The sequence below is a fragment of the Lineus longissimus genome, chromosome 2, assembly GCF_910592395.1.
Source record: "Lineus longissimus chromosome 2, tnLinLong1.2, whole genome shotgun sequence".
Taxonomy (NCBI): Eukaryota; Metazoa; Nemertea; class Pilidiophora; order Heteronemertea; family Lineidae; genus Lineus; species Lineus longissimus.
The window spans coordinates 24,579,506-24,594,490 of NC_088309.1; the positions used below are offsets into that span (position 1 = coordinate 24,579,506).

General features: G+C 41.0%; 3 protein-coding genes across 3 annotated transcripts; 1 reads left to right on the forward strand and 2 right to left on the reverse strand.

Moving 5' to 3' along the window:
* Positions 1–725: 725 nt before the first annotated feature.
* On the reverse strand, positions 726–4,610 carry LOC135483176 (ubiquitin-conjugating enzyme E2 L3-like). Its single transcript, XM_064763812.1, has 4 exons — positions 4,424–4,610; positions 3,836–3,931; positions 3,439–3,625; positions 726–3,171 (listed from the first exon to the last, which is right to left on the reverse strand). The coding sequence occupies exons 1-4, from the start codon at positions 4,448–4,450 to the stop codon at positions 3,017–3,019; spliced, it is 465 nt and encodes a 154-aa protein (XP_064619882.1). The 5' UTR covers positions 4,451–4,610; the 3' UTR covers positions 726–3,016.
* Positions 4,611–4,738: 128 nt separating this feature from the next.
* On the forward strand, positions 4,739–7,604 carry LOC135483179 (ubiquitin-conjugating enzyme E2 L3-like). The gene is made up of 4 exons (XM_064763813.1): positions 4,739–4,856; positions 5,203–5,295; positions 5,598–5,784; positions 6,084–7,604. The coding sequence occupies exons 1-4, from the start codon at positions 4,830–4,832 to the stop codon at positions 6,233–6,235; spliced, it is 459 nt and encodes a 152-aa protein (XP_064619883.1). The 5' UTR covers positions 4,739–4,829; the 3' UTR covers positions 6,236–7,604.
* Positions 7,605–8,665: 1,061 nt separating this feature from the next.
* On the reverse strand, positions 8,666–14,160 carry LOC135483175 (gamma-butyrobetaine dioxygenase-like). Its single transcript, XM_064763811.1, has 7 exons — positions 13,638–14,160; positions 13,052–13,243; positions 12,158–12,303; positions 11,843–11,948; positions 11,342–11,538; positions 10,619–10,785; positions 8,666–9,697 (listed from the first exon to the last, which is right to left on the reverse strand). Exons 1-7 carry the CDS (start codon positions 14,055–14,057, stop codon positions 9,537–9,539), a joined length of 1,389 nt encoding a protein of 462 aa, XP_064619881.1. The 5' UTR covers positions 14,058–14,160; the 3' UTR covers positions 8,666–9,536.
* Between the last annotated feature and the right edge of the window lie 825 nt (positions 14,161–14,985).

Sequence of the window (14,985 nt, forward strand, 5' to 3'; positions counted from 1 at the left end):
CCCCATGGCGAACATGAGCAAAATGTTTGGCTTTTAAGAAGAGAATCTGACTTTTTCCATGCTCCATGGTAGCTAATGATGACGTCCTTTATATTGATGGTTACTAGGTTTATAGTTGTCTCTTAAACGGGGATCTACAGGCAAGAACAGTAGAGGGGTCAATTGGTCTTCCGGTGACCAGGGGGAAATAACCCAGTCTGATTTCATGATGCTTAAAACGCCGCCTGTGAAGGCAGATTTGATATATCACGCCACATGTCAAGCACGATACCCGAGTTTTACGCCGGGTTGCCCGTAAACAAGAAACTTGTGCGTGATGAGCCGTTGAGCAACCTAAAACGCCGATTTGGATGAAGGCCTTCAGTGTTCAAAGGCAACATTTTTGTTTAGCATCATAAAATCAGGGATTCGTCCCGATTCCATCGTGTTCCACCAACTGGACGACTGACAGTGCGTGTACTGCGGTTGAATCACCACACTGATTTAATGGCATAGGCGCCGAGATCAAAGCGTCTACATGTATACTAGTATTAAGACGAGAGAATTGTAATGCTCTCCAACTTTATATAAGTGTACCGGTAGGATTTCTTCTTGTCAATTTAGAAGAGCTGCTTGGAATGTGACTCTACTGGATCTACTTCACGAGTTTTGCTTACAGAATGAAGCTAAGTCCTTTCAAAGATCCTGATATGAGGGACAGAAGGTCAGTGAAAATGAAAACAATCTTTATGAAAATATGAACGTTTTAATTACTGTAAAAGATTCACAGGGCAAAGGCAGAGTGCAGTGAACATACTTCACAAAGTAATGACAACGTATCTGTGGCGGATTCAATACACAGAGGGAAGGAAAGACTAACAATAATTTAAGCTAGAAATGTTTGTGTGTTCATGTTGTAAAATTGACGTAATTGGTGAATTTATTGCACCTTACTCTGGGCCAATTTCATCTCCCTCCTCTCCCCGCAAAACAAGACCAAGTGAAGAGTCCAACGTTTTGCTTCAATCCATAGGTAGTTACTAAGGACTTTATGATTCGAGGGACTATCTTTCTGTTTACACCACCACCCATGCACTATGTACATGTGAGCTAATGTACGCCGTGGTGGTATGGAGTAGATGACCACGGCGTACATTAGCTGTATATCGTGGACATAGTGCATGGGTTGTGGTGTAAACGGAAAGATAGTCCCTCGAATCATAGAGTCCTTAGCAAATGCCTGTGTTTCAATTAAGTTGATATTGATCACTGAAGCTGTACTTAGTTATGGAAATGCTGAAGTACTGACCCCACCAGACTATGGCCTTTTGCTGCCGCAGCCATTTTTTGCCAGGCACCATCTTGTGTTGACAACGGATACCAATATTGAAGTTCAGAGCTTATTTTCATCCGTTCAAAAGTGATGCCATCTATACTATCAAGATTAAGCTGATATACCAAGAGTGAGGGACACTCACAGTTCATTTACCTGAAGATTTTCATTATTTGAGGGAGGCGGGGGTTTATAAGTTCCGACTCTTAAGGCATATATACTGTTTAAAATGGATGGCTGCGTAAATTTTTTTATAAATGTTCATTACATTTACCATCTACAAGTGCAGGCACAGACATGTCATACCGGTCCATCTTATCAGCAATTTACAAAACTGTGGTTATCTAGATTGAGTATACATTGTAATCTAAACGGGAAATTTCATCCTCTAAATCTGACACATATTTCTATACCGGTACCACAATATGCATTGAATATTTAAATCCTAGACATTTAAGTTAGTTCTACATGTACAGTACATGTACTTTCCAGCTTTTGTCTCATTTGATAAATATATGGTTGCTTTGCTACAAGCAGCTTAGTTAAAGTCTTAAGTGATCCAGAGACTCCCAAGTTTGTTTGATTTACATCTTCAAGTATACAAGGTATTAAATGACATGCAAGACACACCACCTTTCATTCTCAAATGACCAACATTGTTACTGATAGACTCTGCGACCTCAACATCATTTTTCTATTTCCCTTGTTACCACTCAGTACCTTCATCACCTTCACCTTCAGGTGTACCTTGGTACTGGGAAATACTGTCGTTAGAGATGTTTCCTTCGCAAAGGCCAAATTGAAATACACTTTGGGTCCACAACCAGTGTCTTTAATTGATAGGATATGGTGTTCTGCTTGAAGAGGTGTCCACCAAGGTGTTCAACAGTAAACACACTGCAGAGCAAAATGACTGTACTTGAGTTTCTATAAGATTTTAAGATGAGTCTGGACGCAAAGCAGCTAAAAGCCATTACATGTATTGAAAAAAAGAGAAAATTATGGCAATATGAAACTTAGGATCTGGCCATCAAATTCTTTCAAAGTTCACCATCTCCCAAGATGCACTATTTGGACTGCCAAATCACAGATAATGTATTAACATGTGCAATGTTTTAATGAACACAACAAGCAAAGCTTTAAAGCCAATTCTTTTATATCATAATTGCTATCAGCTGCACTGCTTTCTGCGGTAGTCCTACAATGTAAGAACAGGAATGGAATTATCTATTCATGACACAGGATTGCTCTTTTCCACAAAGACAGCCATTTCCACAGTAAGGTTCTCCTGTCATCTTTACCCCTAGAACAAAATGTAATACAATTATGATTGCACCAACAATGTGAGACTGACGACCAGAAAAAGACTAGAGTGCAACAAAGTGTACTTGCAGGGCATGGTCATACATTGTACCAAGGGTCAGTACCGTAAATCACCAAAATTTGGCGCAAGTTTATTTTTGCAATTCGTGAACGTTTCTGCAACAAAAGAAACCTACACTTGTAATGATGCGAATCACATAATGGGTACTAACAGCATTGCCATTACCTGTTCTAAAGAAGCTTTATGTTTCTTATCTTGTGCCCCTTAAAAGGGGCATAAGATAAGAAACCCTGAGAGCTTGAAAACAGATTTTACTACAATCACATTCAGTGCTGATCAAAAGTCTCCATTCTCTGCATCTTGGGGAATTCACATCCTCTTCATACACCCTCACGTTTTTCGCTATGCTTTTTTGTATGTTCCTCAGCATTTTTTAAGAATTTTTTCCTGTCCTTTGTGTATTCTTCAGCTAAATCTGCACGTAAAGGATGTTCTGGTTCAGGATCATTCACAAGGGCAGCCAAGGCTTGAATTACTGAAAGAAAACAATTATAGTGATGGCATCTTCAGATTTTTCAAATTCACTGCAAGGAAACAGCAATAAATCAATAGCATTTTTTCAGATAATACGGTTACACTGACTAAAAACTCTGTAACAAAACCTCAGCTGCCGCCTCCATTTTGGGCTACATTTTAGCTCCACCCTTGCGGTGTTTGGCGAGACAACTAATACCGTCAGTTGGGTATGAATTTCTCAGGCCTAAAGGCAGTCTATTCCTGCAAGACTCTCAGATTTTCTCACCTTGATCTGTCTTGGTGGCAGGTTTCCAATTTTCAGGAGCTATAATTGGTAGACAAACTTGTCCCTTCTCATCTATATTAGGATGATATATTTTTGTTTTAAATGTCACTTTAGGTGGTTTGAATGGGTATTCTGCAGGAAATATTATCTCTATCCTGAAAGCTCCTTTGCTATATGGGGGCTGGTCCTGAAAAAAAAGGTTGAACTAAATTATAATAACGAATAATAAACCAATCACGGTATTCATCTGGTTTATTTGGAAGGTCACCAACCGACAATTTCAACAATACCTTTTTGGCACCAGTGGAACACCGACATGACCGACATCTCTCACCATCACAAGTGTCACAACATTACATTACAACAAAGCATGTTGGAGCGGAACCCAAATACTTACTGTTTGCAACATCCCCTCCCATTTTAAGATGTTAGATTCATCCACCTCTATCGCTCTGAAAACTTTGCCATCATTTTTTCTTATTTCTTCCAGTTCCTGAAAAGTTATAAGTTAGTGTAGAAATATTAGCCAACAGTAACAAATCTAAAAGAAGGCGAGGGGTGGGAAAGAGACTTAGAGAGAGTCCCAACTCTAAATTTTAAACAGCTTCCTTCAGCTCCCACTCCCAAGGGCGAGGCTCCAGCTGTTCAACGGATGAATGGACGAATAAGCAAAGCATAGAGTTTCTCGTCTAGTTAGTCGGCATACGATGCTACACTTCCTCCACATCCGTGTTCAGTGCAGTGTGTTAACGAATACATTTCGCATGACGACCATGTATAGACCTATACATACATCATGTAGATGTACCCGAGTCATCACGGAATACTCAACACACACATCACACCCATTTTTACAACGGACACACATTTTCATTCTTGCAAATTTCGGGTAAGTATCTCGTCGTATGTATGATAAAGATGTACATGTCATCAAAATTGATAATTATCGTTGTGTAGACGTTCATTTTGCAATTATATTCCTAACCTTTGCCAATCGCCGGGTTGCAGCCATCGTCGTATCTTAGTCATGTGACCGGCTGTGACTAAATCCTATACTTTCGAGTCAGATCGGCCACGACGGATCGCTCCGCCTGAAAAAAATTCCAGGCGAATGGCATGGGAGAATGGCGTTTTCAGGGGGGGGGGCATTGAGCTCGAATTTCCCAGTCGATTTATTACAGTAAAAATACAATGTCGGATTTCCTCGTACAGACATTGTATCGTTTCGTTTGTAGCCGACTGTCCGCCCACAGAGACGCCTATTGGAGACTTGGTGTAGTTTAATTATTTGATTCCTTATTCAGGCAGCGGTGGTCATGACGCACATTAGTCCAATAGAATAGTGAATAGCGGCTACTACGAATATTCAGATCACGTGATCAGGAAACAAGATGGCGGCGACTAGGCGATTGAACAAGGTGACGAATTTGATGGAAATAGTGCCTCAAATAACTTAGTCCATGCCCAATTCTCGATCTCATTCGTGCTGATTTGTTTTACCTTACTATGTACATCTAATGGCGTCAGTATGAATCTACATGTTTTTGACCTGAAAGAGGGAAACGTCACCGGCTTGTTTTTTCGCAATCTGATGACTGGTCTGATGTGCCTCTTGGCTCTTCCCTGTTACTCAACTTACTGTTAGGTCCTAGTGTGCGCTGTAGTACATGATGAATTTGGGAGCATTGATATTAATGCAACCTTCCCATAACCTTGATTCGTAAAAATAAAGGCATTTGATAAAAATTGTGCATTCTCTTTCAGGAAAGACAAGATCTTGATAAACACTCGGCCACAATTAAAGACATCACTGTTGATGAGAGTAATATATTGACATGGACAGCAACTCTACTCCCAGTACGTATATTTCACCTGTCTCTGTTTAGTACACTTAGAACTAGTTTTTTTTTATGGTTGGGGCGCTTTTTAAGTGTTTCTTGTGCATTATTTGCAATATAGTATTGAACAAAGTTTCTTTTAGATGAATGAATGATGATAAATCTGAGATGGGCAAAGCCTAAAAAGGCAGGTTGCAGTGCTGGAAATGCATTAGCTACTTGCGAAAAAGAGGGCAAAAGGAAAAAATGGACAAAAAGGCAGGGTGCTTGGCCTGCTTTACTCATTAGCTAAAGCACTAATTTGCATTTCTTCTTCCTCAGGAGTTCCCCCCTTACAACAAAGGAGCATTTAGAATAGAAATCAACTTTCCACCGGAGTATCCATTCAAACCACCTAAAGTGACATTCAAAACAAAAATATACCATCCTAACATAGATGAGAAGGGACAAGTTTGCCTGCCAATTATTTCAGCAGAAAATTGGAAACCTGCCACTAAGACAGATCAAGGTACGAAAAGTGTGCTCTGACTTATCCCACCTGTATTTTGCCAAAGGAAATATGCCTACTATACCAACTATAGACTAAAAAGAGCTCAGTCCAAGGTATCATACCTGTAAGTTTCAAGCTGATCAATTTTACTCTTTTCCCAATCCCATGCATTACAAATCGGGGTGGGAATGTCCCTTCGGTAAACAGCCCTTTTTAGTTTTACATTATATTTTTTTGTACACAATTCCCCTGTACCTTACAAGTAAGCTCTCGAAAACCATGTGTATGCAAACCTTATGTTTTTCTTTCTTTTCCAGTTCTTATGTCATTACTTGCACTCGTACAAGAACCTGAACCAACGCATCCACTACGTGGAGATTTAGCTGAAGAATACACGAAGGACAAGAAAAAATTCATGAAAAATGCTGAGGAACATACGAAAAAGCATGCAGAGAAGCGTTCAAGCTAATGCAAGCTAGAGTTTGGACTAAAATTTCAAACTTGGGACATGGTGTGGACAAAGTTTGAAAATGGAAGTAATGTGCCATTGCTAAGTCAGCAACAATGCCGTGGAATGTTTGACAAAGTGACTTAACATAAGACTTCTTTTAAGACTTGCTCGGTGGGGGCAATCCCTTTGAAATACTTTGGGAAGTTAGAACATGAATGCCGTTGTTTTATCCCTTAATTTTAAAATGCTAATGTTCTCGAATCAGATTTGATCACATTTCCAAGGTTGCGACCTAAACTTCATGTTGTCAGTATTTGTTGTGACCTTGAAATATTTAAATCTGAAAGGTAAAATATTGTTTGACACCTGTTGGCCAAAATATTGGCAAACATTGCATAAACAGTCATCAGTGAGTTGGGTATATTTAATTTCTGTGGTCTTTGATGCACTGGAGATGACGTGCTTCCAGGAATAATTTGTTGATCAATCTGTGGCGGATAATCTCTCACAGGATTATGCTTAGGCAAAGGGGATATCTACAGGAGGAATAGGGTTGATGTATAAGGGCTGAATTTCTATTTTATTGTTAGTGATGGTGGGGATGATGTTTTGATTGGCTGGTGAAGATGGGGAGAATATTTGAACACCGGGTCAGAACCATACATCGTGTTCCAAGTTGTTGCAAACTGTGGCGATGTTCCTATATGTCCTATGCATTCGTAACTGATAAACAGGAACATGTTGAAAAGCCTAATTGGTCATTCAAAAGTAAAAAAATGGATTTGTTAATTTGAAAATGTTCAATTGTGTAATACGTACTGTGTATAAATTCAGTTATGTAGACTGTTTTACAAAGAAGAAAAGTATTGGCGAATCTGCGTGCGTAATAACTTTACTTCAGGAGTATTTATTTCCTTAGCCACAAGAAAATGATATGAACTGGACCAGCGTATTAAGGCTAAAAATAATTTGAAGTTGTCACTGCATAGCCACTGTAGTTGATTAACCAACATCGAATTATACTGTTCATTTGGTTCTGTCCTGTCCCGTGGCTAGTATAAAACATCGGAGATAGTGTACGGCCTTCTCAATAAGAGCAGTGGGCAACTCTTTGGCTGCTGACAGACTTGTTCGTTTGGCAGGTGCCCTTGATCCAACAGCAAGGCTTGACCCCCGTTTGATGCTTTAGATGCTTGTATGTCCAACAATCTTCGTGTCCCTTTAAATGAATCTCCTCTTGGCCATGAGACAGATTAGACAGAACCAATTGGGAAGTAAAGTCCTCAGTTGTCTGTGTCTAGAAGCAGTTAAAAAAGCTGTATCTTGTATTGTAGTATGAATTGCATTCCTCGTTCATATCTTCTAATAAATTTATTGTTTTCAGCAATCATACCTGTCAATCTCACTTTCTACTGTTGATGAATGTGTAATGTGTCTCCAGGAGTGGCTGGATTTCTCCTACTCTCATTAGTCCCAATGATATAGTTATGGTGGACTGCTGGTGTGAACGTAGATTTAGTCCCCATGAGTTGGCCATCCACCACCTCGTGGTCCTCCCTTTAAATGTAGCCAGGGTATCGATAAAATGCTGGAGGCTTGGTGGTCGAGATGATTGTTCAGAGATTTGTAGCCTGAGAGGCCTAGATCTTGGACTATCTTTGCCACTAATTTGAATCTGCCGTTTGGATCGTTCTCATCTGAGATGTCCACTTCCCGAAACTCGTACTACAGTTAAGCCAGTATGTGATGACTTGGATGCGACTGTCACCAAGTCGGTCACAACGTCTCAGCGTCTACAATATGGCATTTTAGCCTGTGGGCCTTGTCGTCAAATTGTGACCACTTTTCCACAGGTCTCATGTCCTATGAAGCTTCCCTTTTCCCTGCCTATCCTGAGGCATCTGAAGTAATCTTTTCATTATAGTTGTCTTCAAGATATTCACAACTTGCATGCACAGTGCACAACCAGTGTTCCAGTAATACCCGCCAGTGCCATTTACGCGACTTTCATGGTTGAGGGGATGATTACAGGATTTCGTAATACCAGGGTAGTCTAGGTCAGTATCGAGCATCCCATCTTTAGTCGGGATGGTTCTAGGGAGGTTTCGATAACTGAAAATTCAGCTTTGTCCTGCATGGCAGCGACAGAAATGGCCAATGACGGCCGGTAGGACGTAGTTTTTCACTCTGGTAACAACAGATCAGATCAAAACCTTGTCATAGTCGAGTTTCTACAAAATTTCACATCAGTTAGATATTGAGGTACTCCGAAAATCGATAATCTGGAATCTAGGCGGCACATCTGGGTTCTCAAATAAAGCCGGTCAACTACTGTTACAGTTCAGTGACAAAAGGTCAGCCAAGTACCAATAGCTTTGGCCAGATCAGATAGCTTTGTCAAGTGTCAAGACAACATCGTAGCAAAGAATAGAAATAACTCGGACTGTGATTTGTTAACTCGTCAATTGTTATTTGATATCAGAACTATCTTTCAATAATACATTGTTTTCTCTCTGTAAGACGATAGTAGGCTCTACGTACACTATTATCCTAAAAATCTTATACCACGTGTAATGCGAGATTAACTGGGTAAGCCTACTTACTAAAATAATAATTATAACATATAAAATCAAAGCTAGCACCATATATATTACATGCATTTTGCATATTTATTAGCAACAAATATCACTTATTCCCGAAGGGGTTCCCCAGGCACACTCACTGCCACATCCTTTCAACTCGGCTTATCTGTCAAGGTTTTGTCCCCCAGGACCAGTATGTATATACGCCGGGGGTATCCAACCGCAGACTGTCTTCTTCACCCCATGTACATGTACACCCTTGAGACCATTGATCCTTCGGCCAGTGAGGTTTTAACACTAAAATATGACCATAACCATAATCCTGTGCCAGCCATGGCAAAAACCACATGCCACCTCTTCCCACCACACACTGCGCAGTTTGCCTCGCTCCGTCGGATCATGACGCCGTACCTGGACCATCAAAACCCATCTCGCAGTGTTTTAATGACTGATCATCTTACAATCGTATTATTCAATGAAAACCGGAGTGTCGAACTAAATTTACATACACATGATTGTATTATGTACAACGTACTTTTTCAAATCCATTCGTTCGAAGATCGTTAGGAGCAACTCAGTAGATACGAAATGTGTGAGGTGTCATAAAGTCCGGCGCGATCAAAGAATACCAAGTCTACAGTGTGTGTAGCTGTGGTGTGGGTCATACTATTGCCGATTGAATTATATACATGTAGTTAAATGCCATTATACAGTTCCTTGGTCTGTATTTGGTCATATCACTCCTTGACGCCCAGCTCCTCTCTCAGCACCCTGATCCTTGACTTGACCGTGTCCCAATCAATATAAGCGCCCTCGAGAAACCTCTCCCCTGACTTTCCAATCTGGTATTCATTGCGCCCGTGCAAGATGCGAATATTATCGAACACCACGATGTTCCCTGGAATGAGAAGGCTCATAGTATAAGGAGGCTGAGTCTAGTTAGCAAGACATTCAGTCCTTCGCAGGCTATTCGTTTGTCCACAATGTAGCGCGGGAAAATGTTATGAAAGCGCTTAATACACTGGTCAGTAGAAGCGCTGTATAGCCCTATGTATAAAACACGCCATTGATAGCTAGTCATTAGTGACGCCTGTTGCCGACACCCTTTAGCATGTATAATGATACAACCTCGTCGATCAAGGACGCATCGGAATGTGGCAATTCAGAATTGACAACCCATGTTGCAGAACTAGATCAATTTGGTGCCTATTTATCAACTAGGTCAATTGGGTAAATGAAACAGTAAATTGTGGTCCATTAATATAAAATGCCTTACTGTCATTCATGTTGAATATATTTTTTCCTGATCAAAGGGTACGTCAGGTCGTGCCCAGCTAAAAGCATGGGAAACTGTGCCAACTGCCAATCATGGTGAATTATTGTTTTTTGGCAGGATATGACATACCAGTGTTTACAATGAAAGAAAAGGCCTGACAGTTACTACATGACACCCTGCATCACTTAGGTTAATCAAAACTCATATAAAGCGAACTCCGCATTTTAAAGCTCGTTACGTCCCGAATGACCGTTGCCTGTCTTTTTCAATACCACAAAACAGATCCACCAAGAAAACACTGACTGGAAACAAATCAGCTTTCCGTCGCCAAGTGACGCCATCATTTGAGCAAACGCATTTACTCCTTTATTCAGTGCCAGATCCACTCGGGTCATATATACATGTATATCGTATCAACTCGTCATGAAAGTGGTATACGTGTACATGCACATGCAGTGTAGTATTAACACCACAAGATAAAACCACCGAGAAAACCTTGATTAAAACAAAGTCAGTTTGTCTTGTCTTAGCTCTGTCGATTACCTTCTTTCAGTGTTAGATCTACTCTGTTCTTCGGGTCGTACATGATTTCATCCAGCATTTTCATACCCTCGTACAATGGCTGCACCTTTTCCAGTGGGATATTCAGGAAGCTATCTCTCACTTGATTGTTGTAATGGATACCAAGAACATTGCCTTCGTAGTCCAATCTGTAGTTAAATATCAGTTTGAAAATCTTACCGTAAAGTTGAATATTGAAGAAGGCGAAGACGAAAAAGAATACTACTAGAATAAGATAGAAATGACATAATCATTTACATATCAGCGTGTGGTGGAAGACACCCAGTATATGAAGCATGATAACTTCTTGGTCGCATCATCCTGACTCCGGTGGTTTTATATTTCCTTTAAATGTACAAAAGAAGTATGAAGAAGGTTAAGCATGGTAAGTCCTGGAGATGAAGATATGGTTTGGCATAGACAGTATTGACACACCGTATACCTGTATTGCTCAAGGAGAGACTATCTCTTATTCCCTAGGCCACTTAGATCCCAGGAAGTGCTAGCTTGTCTATAGAGGAGGGACAAAAGCAGTGTTTCTTATAAATTTGAGAACGAACTCGAAGTGAATGAGCAACGCCTTTCGGGCTAACGTTATTTTGTTAATGTTGTGATAGGATTTTCTTTCTAAGTCATCATTGACGATATGCTTCACTTGAGTATGATTTTCGAATGAACTCTTTATTTACGATGCTTTTGACTTACTTAATAATTGGGTGTCTGTGAATCTTGTGATACTTATAATAGTCGACTCCCATGTCATAGAAATCAACTAATGTGTCTGTTAGCACCTTATACAAGTCCGGCCTCTTTTCACGAAGTTGCGTAGCAGCGAACGACGCGTCAGCAAACTGGTTTTCGCCTCCCTTTGATGTGTTACGAACACAGTGTAACATTTGAATCTGCAACGAAAATACACGAGTATAACATTATGCTACATGTAATTGCGAAAATGCTCTCCTGGAATCAGACCTTGCGAGAGGAAGGTAAATGCTTTCACACTTTCAAACTTGGCACTTATCCATCTTTCAACCAACCTGATCAACGCTAAACCTACTTTCACGCCGGTCATAGGCGATAAATCAAAAGCACAACCAATGTGCTTATGACCAAGTTTTGTTTCTAAATGTAACTCCAGCTCAGCCATTACACGATCAAGACTCTGTGGCTCCTCCACGTCAGTGTGCGGATGATAGGCCTACTTACCCCCGGTACGGAATTGTAAAAGGGCAGGTCGCAGTGTAATCCAAGCTTTTTGTTTGTATATGCAAGGTTGCTTGGATCCTGCTTGCTCTTCACAACAAACGTGTCACTGAAACATAAATTTACATCAAGCTAAATTTTCAGCTTATTTTTTTTTTCTAATCTCGACATACACGTACGGCAATGTACGGTCCACCCTTCCGAGGATTGGTAGAACGTGTATACCATTCCACAAGCATAGGCGATGTTGTAGAGACAGCCATAGATTTGTCAAATAGGCCCTATCACCCTAGACATAGATGTAGCACTTGCACCTACCCATAATTCGTCCTCCGAAGAAAGCACACACGAGCCCCAATCTGTTCCAATTGTCCTATCTCTCTTGGGGCATTTTGGATCATGGTCAGACCACATCTTTCCATCTCAAGCAGCCAGTCAAGAAACACGCGATCATTGTTTATTATCTAAAATGAGTGACAGACTAGGTATCAAAGTGGGTATTTTTGTGTAGGCACCACCTGTCACATGATATTTGCCAGAGCTTTGACAACATGGACCAAGGTTCAATCCCGCGGTTAATTGGGGGAGCATAATCAATAGCAAACCAGTTAATCAATGTCAACAGATCAATTAAAGGGCCAATCTACATGTCAACTATAAATATTATTTCGATTTTCACCGTATCCAGCAATTGTGATCCAATGGTCACTAATAGCAAATGGCAAATTGTTAGAGAAAGCCCACTTGTGAAAAAGGCTGAATTATGGGAATGTCTGATTTTGTCAATATGTATGTATCCGCACAAGAGGTATCCTGGTGGGCAGAACTGAAATAGCTGTCAAGAATCATTTTCCCGTGGGATTGGGTTCACGAGCGGAGTGATTATAGCCCTAACATGCTAAATGAACTCTGACCACAAAATGTGCCTCTGAGAGCGTCCAAACACGATTACTAGTGTTGATAGTTGGCACGTTGTTCAACACTGTGAAATACAATCCTTTTTCTTTTTGGAGGAGTTATACAGTCTTCATGGGAGCAATTTTTGTTCGAAAAACCACACGTCTCATTGAAATCATGAGCCGCCCATTTACTGCATGCCGCAGAAATTTCACTGGCGTTCGAAATTCTTCAACACATGGTACATGAGAGCCGAGCTTTAATAGAAATCTAATAAGATGAGACTTGTACATTTGCGCCCGCGTCTTAACTTACGTCCAAAAAGTCATATTTCCTCATTTTGTCTTTATGTTCAGCACCCCACATTTGATGTTTAACACCATACGTGTCAACGCGCCGGGACTGCGCTTCTTGGCTAAAACTCCTCTCCCTTAGAAATTCGGATGGATAGGGGCTGACATGGCCGTCGGGCCATGCGATCTCTATACCCTTGCCATCCTGTACGACCTGAAAGATGAAGCATAGCTACCGGTAGTTCGCACGGACGTGACAAGATGAATGGCACTTGTTGTAAACGTACGGTAGATAGATAATTAGTGAACGAGGCAATAGAATGCAGTCTAGTGCGAATACGACGATGGAAAACAACAGCTCTGAAGTGCAGCTGACATCAGGTAAAGTGGTACATTTAATATAACTCCTACCGTGTACCAAGAATACAGTAGGCAGTGCGCAGTAATGCAGATTGGGGCAATAATCGTACCAGGGCTATCACTGTACCAGCATTACCTCATACATGTGCGTGTGTATATATGTAGGCCTGTATCATCAATCTGGAATGACTGCCTGACAGCTGGTAGATTTGCATACATGTTTGTGGTGGCATGAGTTGACGGCCTACCTTAGCATGTGATGGCTTTATGTTGATGTCCAAGTCCATCATCAGCACTTGTCGAGAGAGTGTACTGGGATGCCAACACCGAGGGCATTGGCAGTTATCCCTCAGGTAGACGTACGGAAGCTGATACGTCTTCCCATCAGCATAGGTAATGCAAAGTCGCGAGTTGGAGTTGCTCATGGCTACATCTTGTACAAGATCACTGCTTCCAGTGGAAGCCGTCTCGTGCGTTTGCGAGTGTTGGCATCTAATTCCGCTGCCGTACGTCCCGTGGGCTCCGGATACTGCGTGTGATTCTGTCCTCAACGAAGCAACTGGTAGAGTCCTTAAGGTGTTTGTAGTAATCCGTCTTGAGGACTGTCGGAAAAGATTGCAAACGCTCCTTCCGCCAGAGCGGAGGAGAAGCAAGCCCTGAGTTGCCATGTTTCAAGCTGTTTTAGTGGTTGGTAGAATACCAGGCCTACTAATATACTGGTAGTGGTCGGCCTCTTGCGTCAAAACAAGTAATCAGGCCAACCTGAATGCACAGGCGATGTGGCATGATGAATTCCGTACAATAATATCTCGCGTATTGATTGTATAAACCCATAGAGTGTTTGACCTCAGTTCGTATTGGTAGCCTTTCAATACGAATATCAGGACTAAGTACTGTTAGATCCTAATGTCGCTTATTGTGAGAGCAAAACAGCGCCAATTCCAAACTCCAACTGAGCTGGTATCTGAAGCAGCGAAGACATCTATAAACGGCGGTAACGTGACGACTATGCCTAGCGACTTCGCTATACAAACATGCCAATTGCTGCATTGACAAGTTGCTACAGGACCAATTTCAGGCCTCCTGGGGGCGAAGCTATGCCTATCGAGAGATACGTAAAAAATCTTCGTCCAATTTCCTATTTTAGACTGATCAACACTCTTTTGTTGGAACTAAGATTCACTACAGTTTCAAGTTTGCCATGCTTGCCCACCGAAATGTATGCTCCAACTGAACAAGGGCACCAGGCCGTAAGAATTTATCGATGGCATAAACTTGAGTCTGGTGTATCTTGAAACGAACGTTTTGAATATTTGGTTTTTGTATCGGGCATATATGACGCTTAGCGAGTAGCCTTAAATTCAATAGTGCCACATTTTTAAAGTTGTATTTCCGTACTCTCGATAAGAAATCTGTTTGAAAATGTAAACAAATATCCGCAAAACTTTTAATCCTTCCTTAAACTGTCCGAGAAATCTGTACTTCTGTGTCGATGCCTTGACGTCCGTGATAAGAGATAGAATGTTGTTTGAAAATTTTTCTAAATTGCATTGTATCTTATACATTTGTATGCCGTAATAAAAAGTATTCCTAACA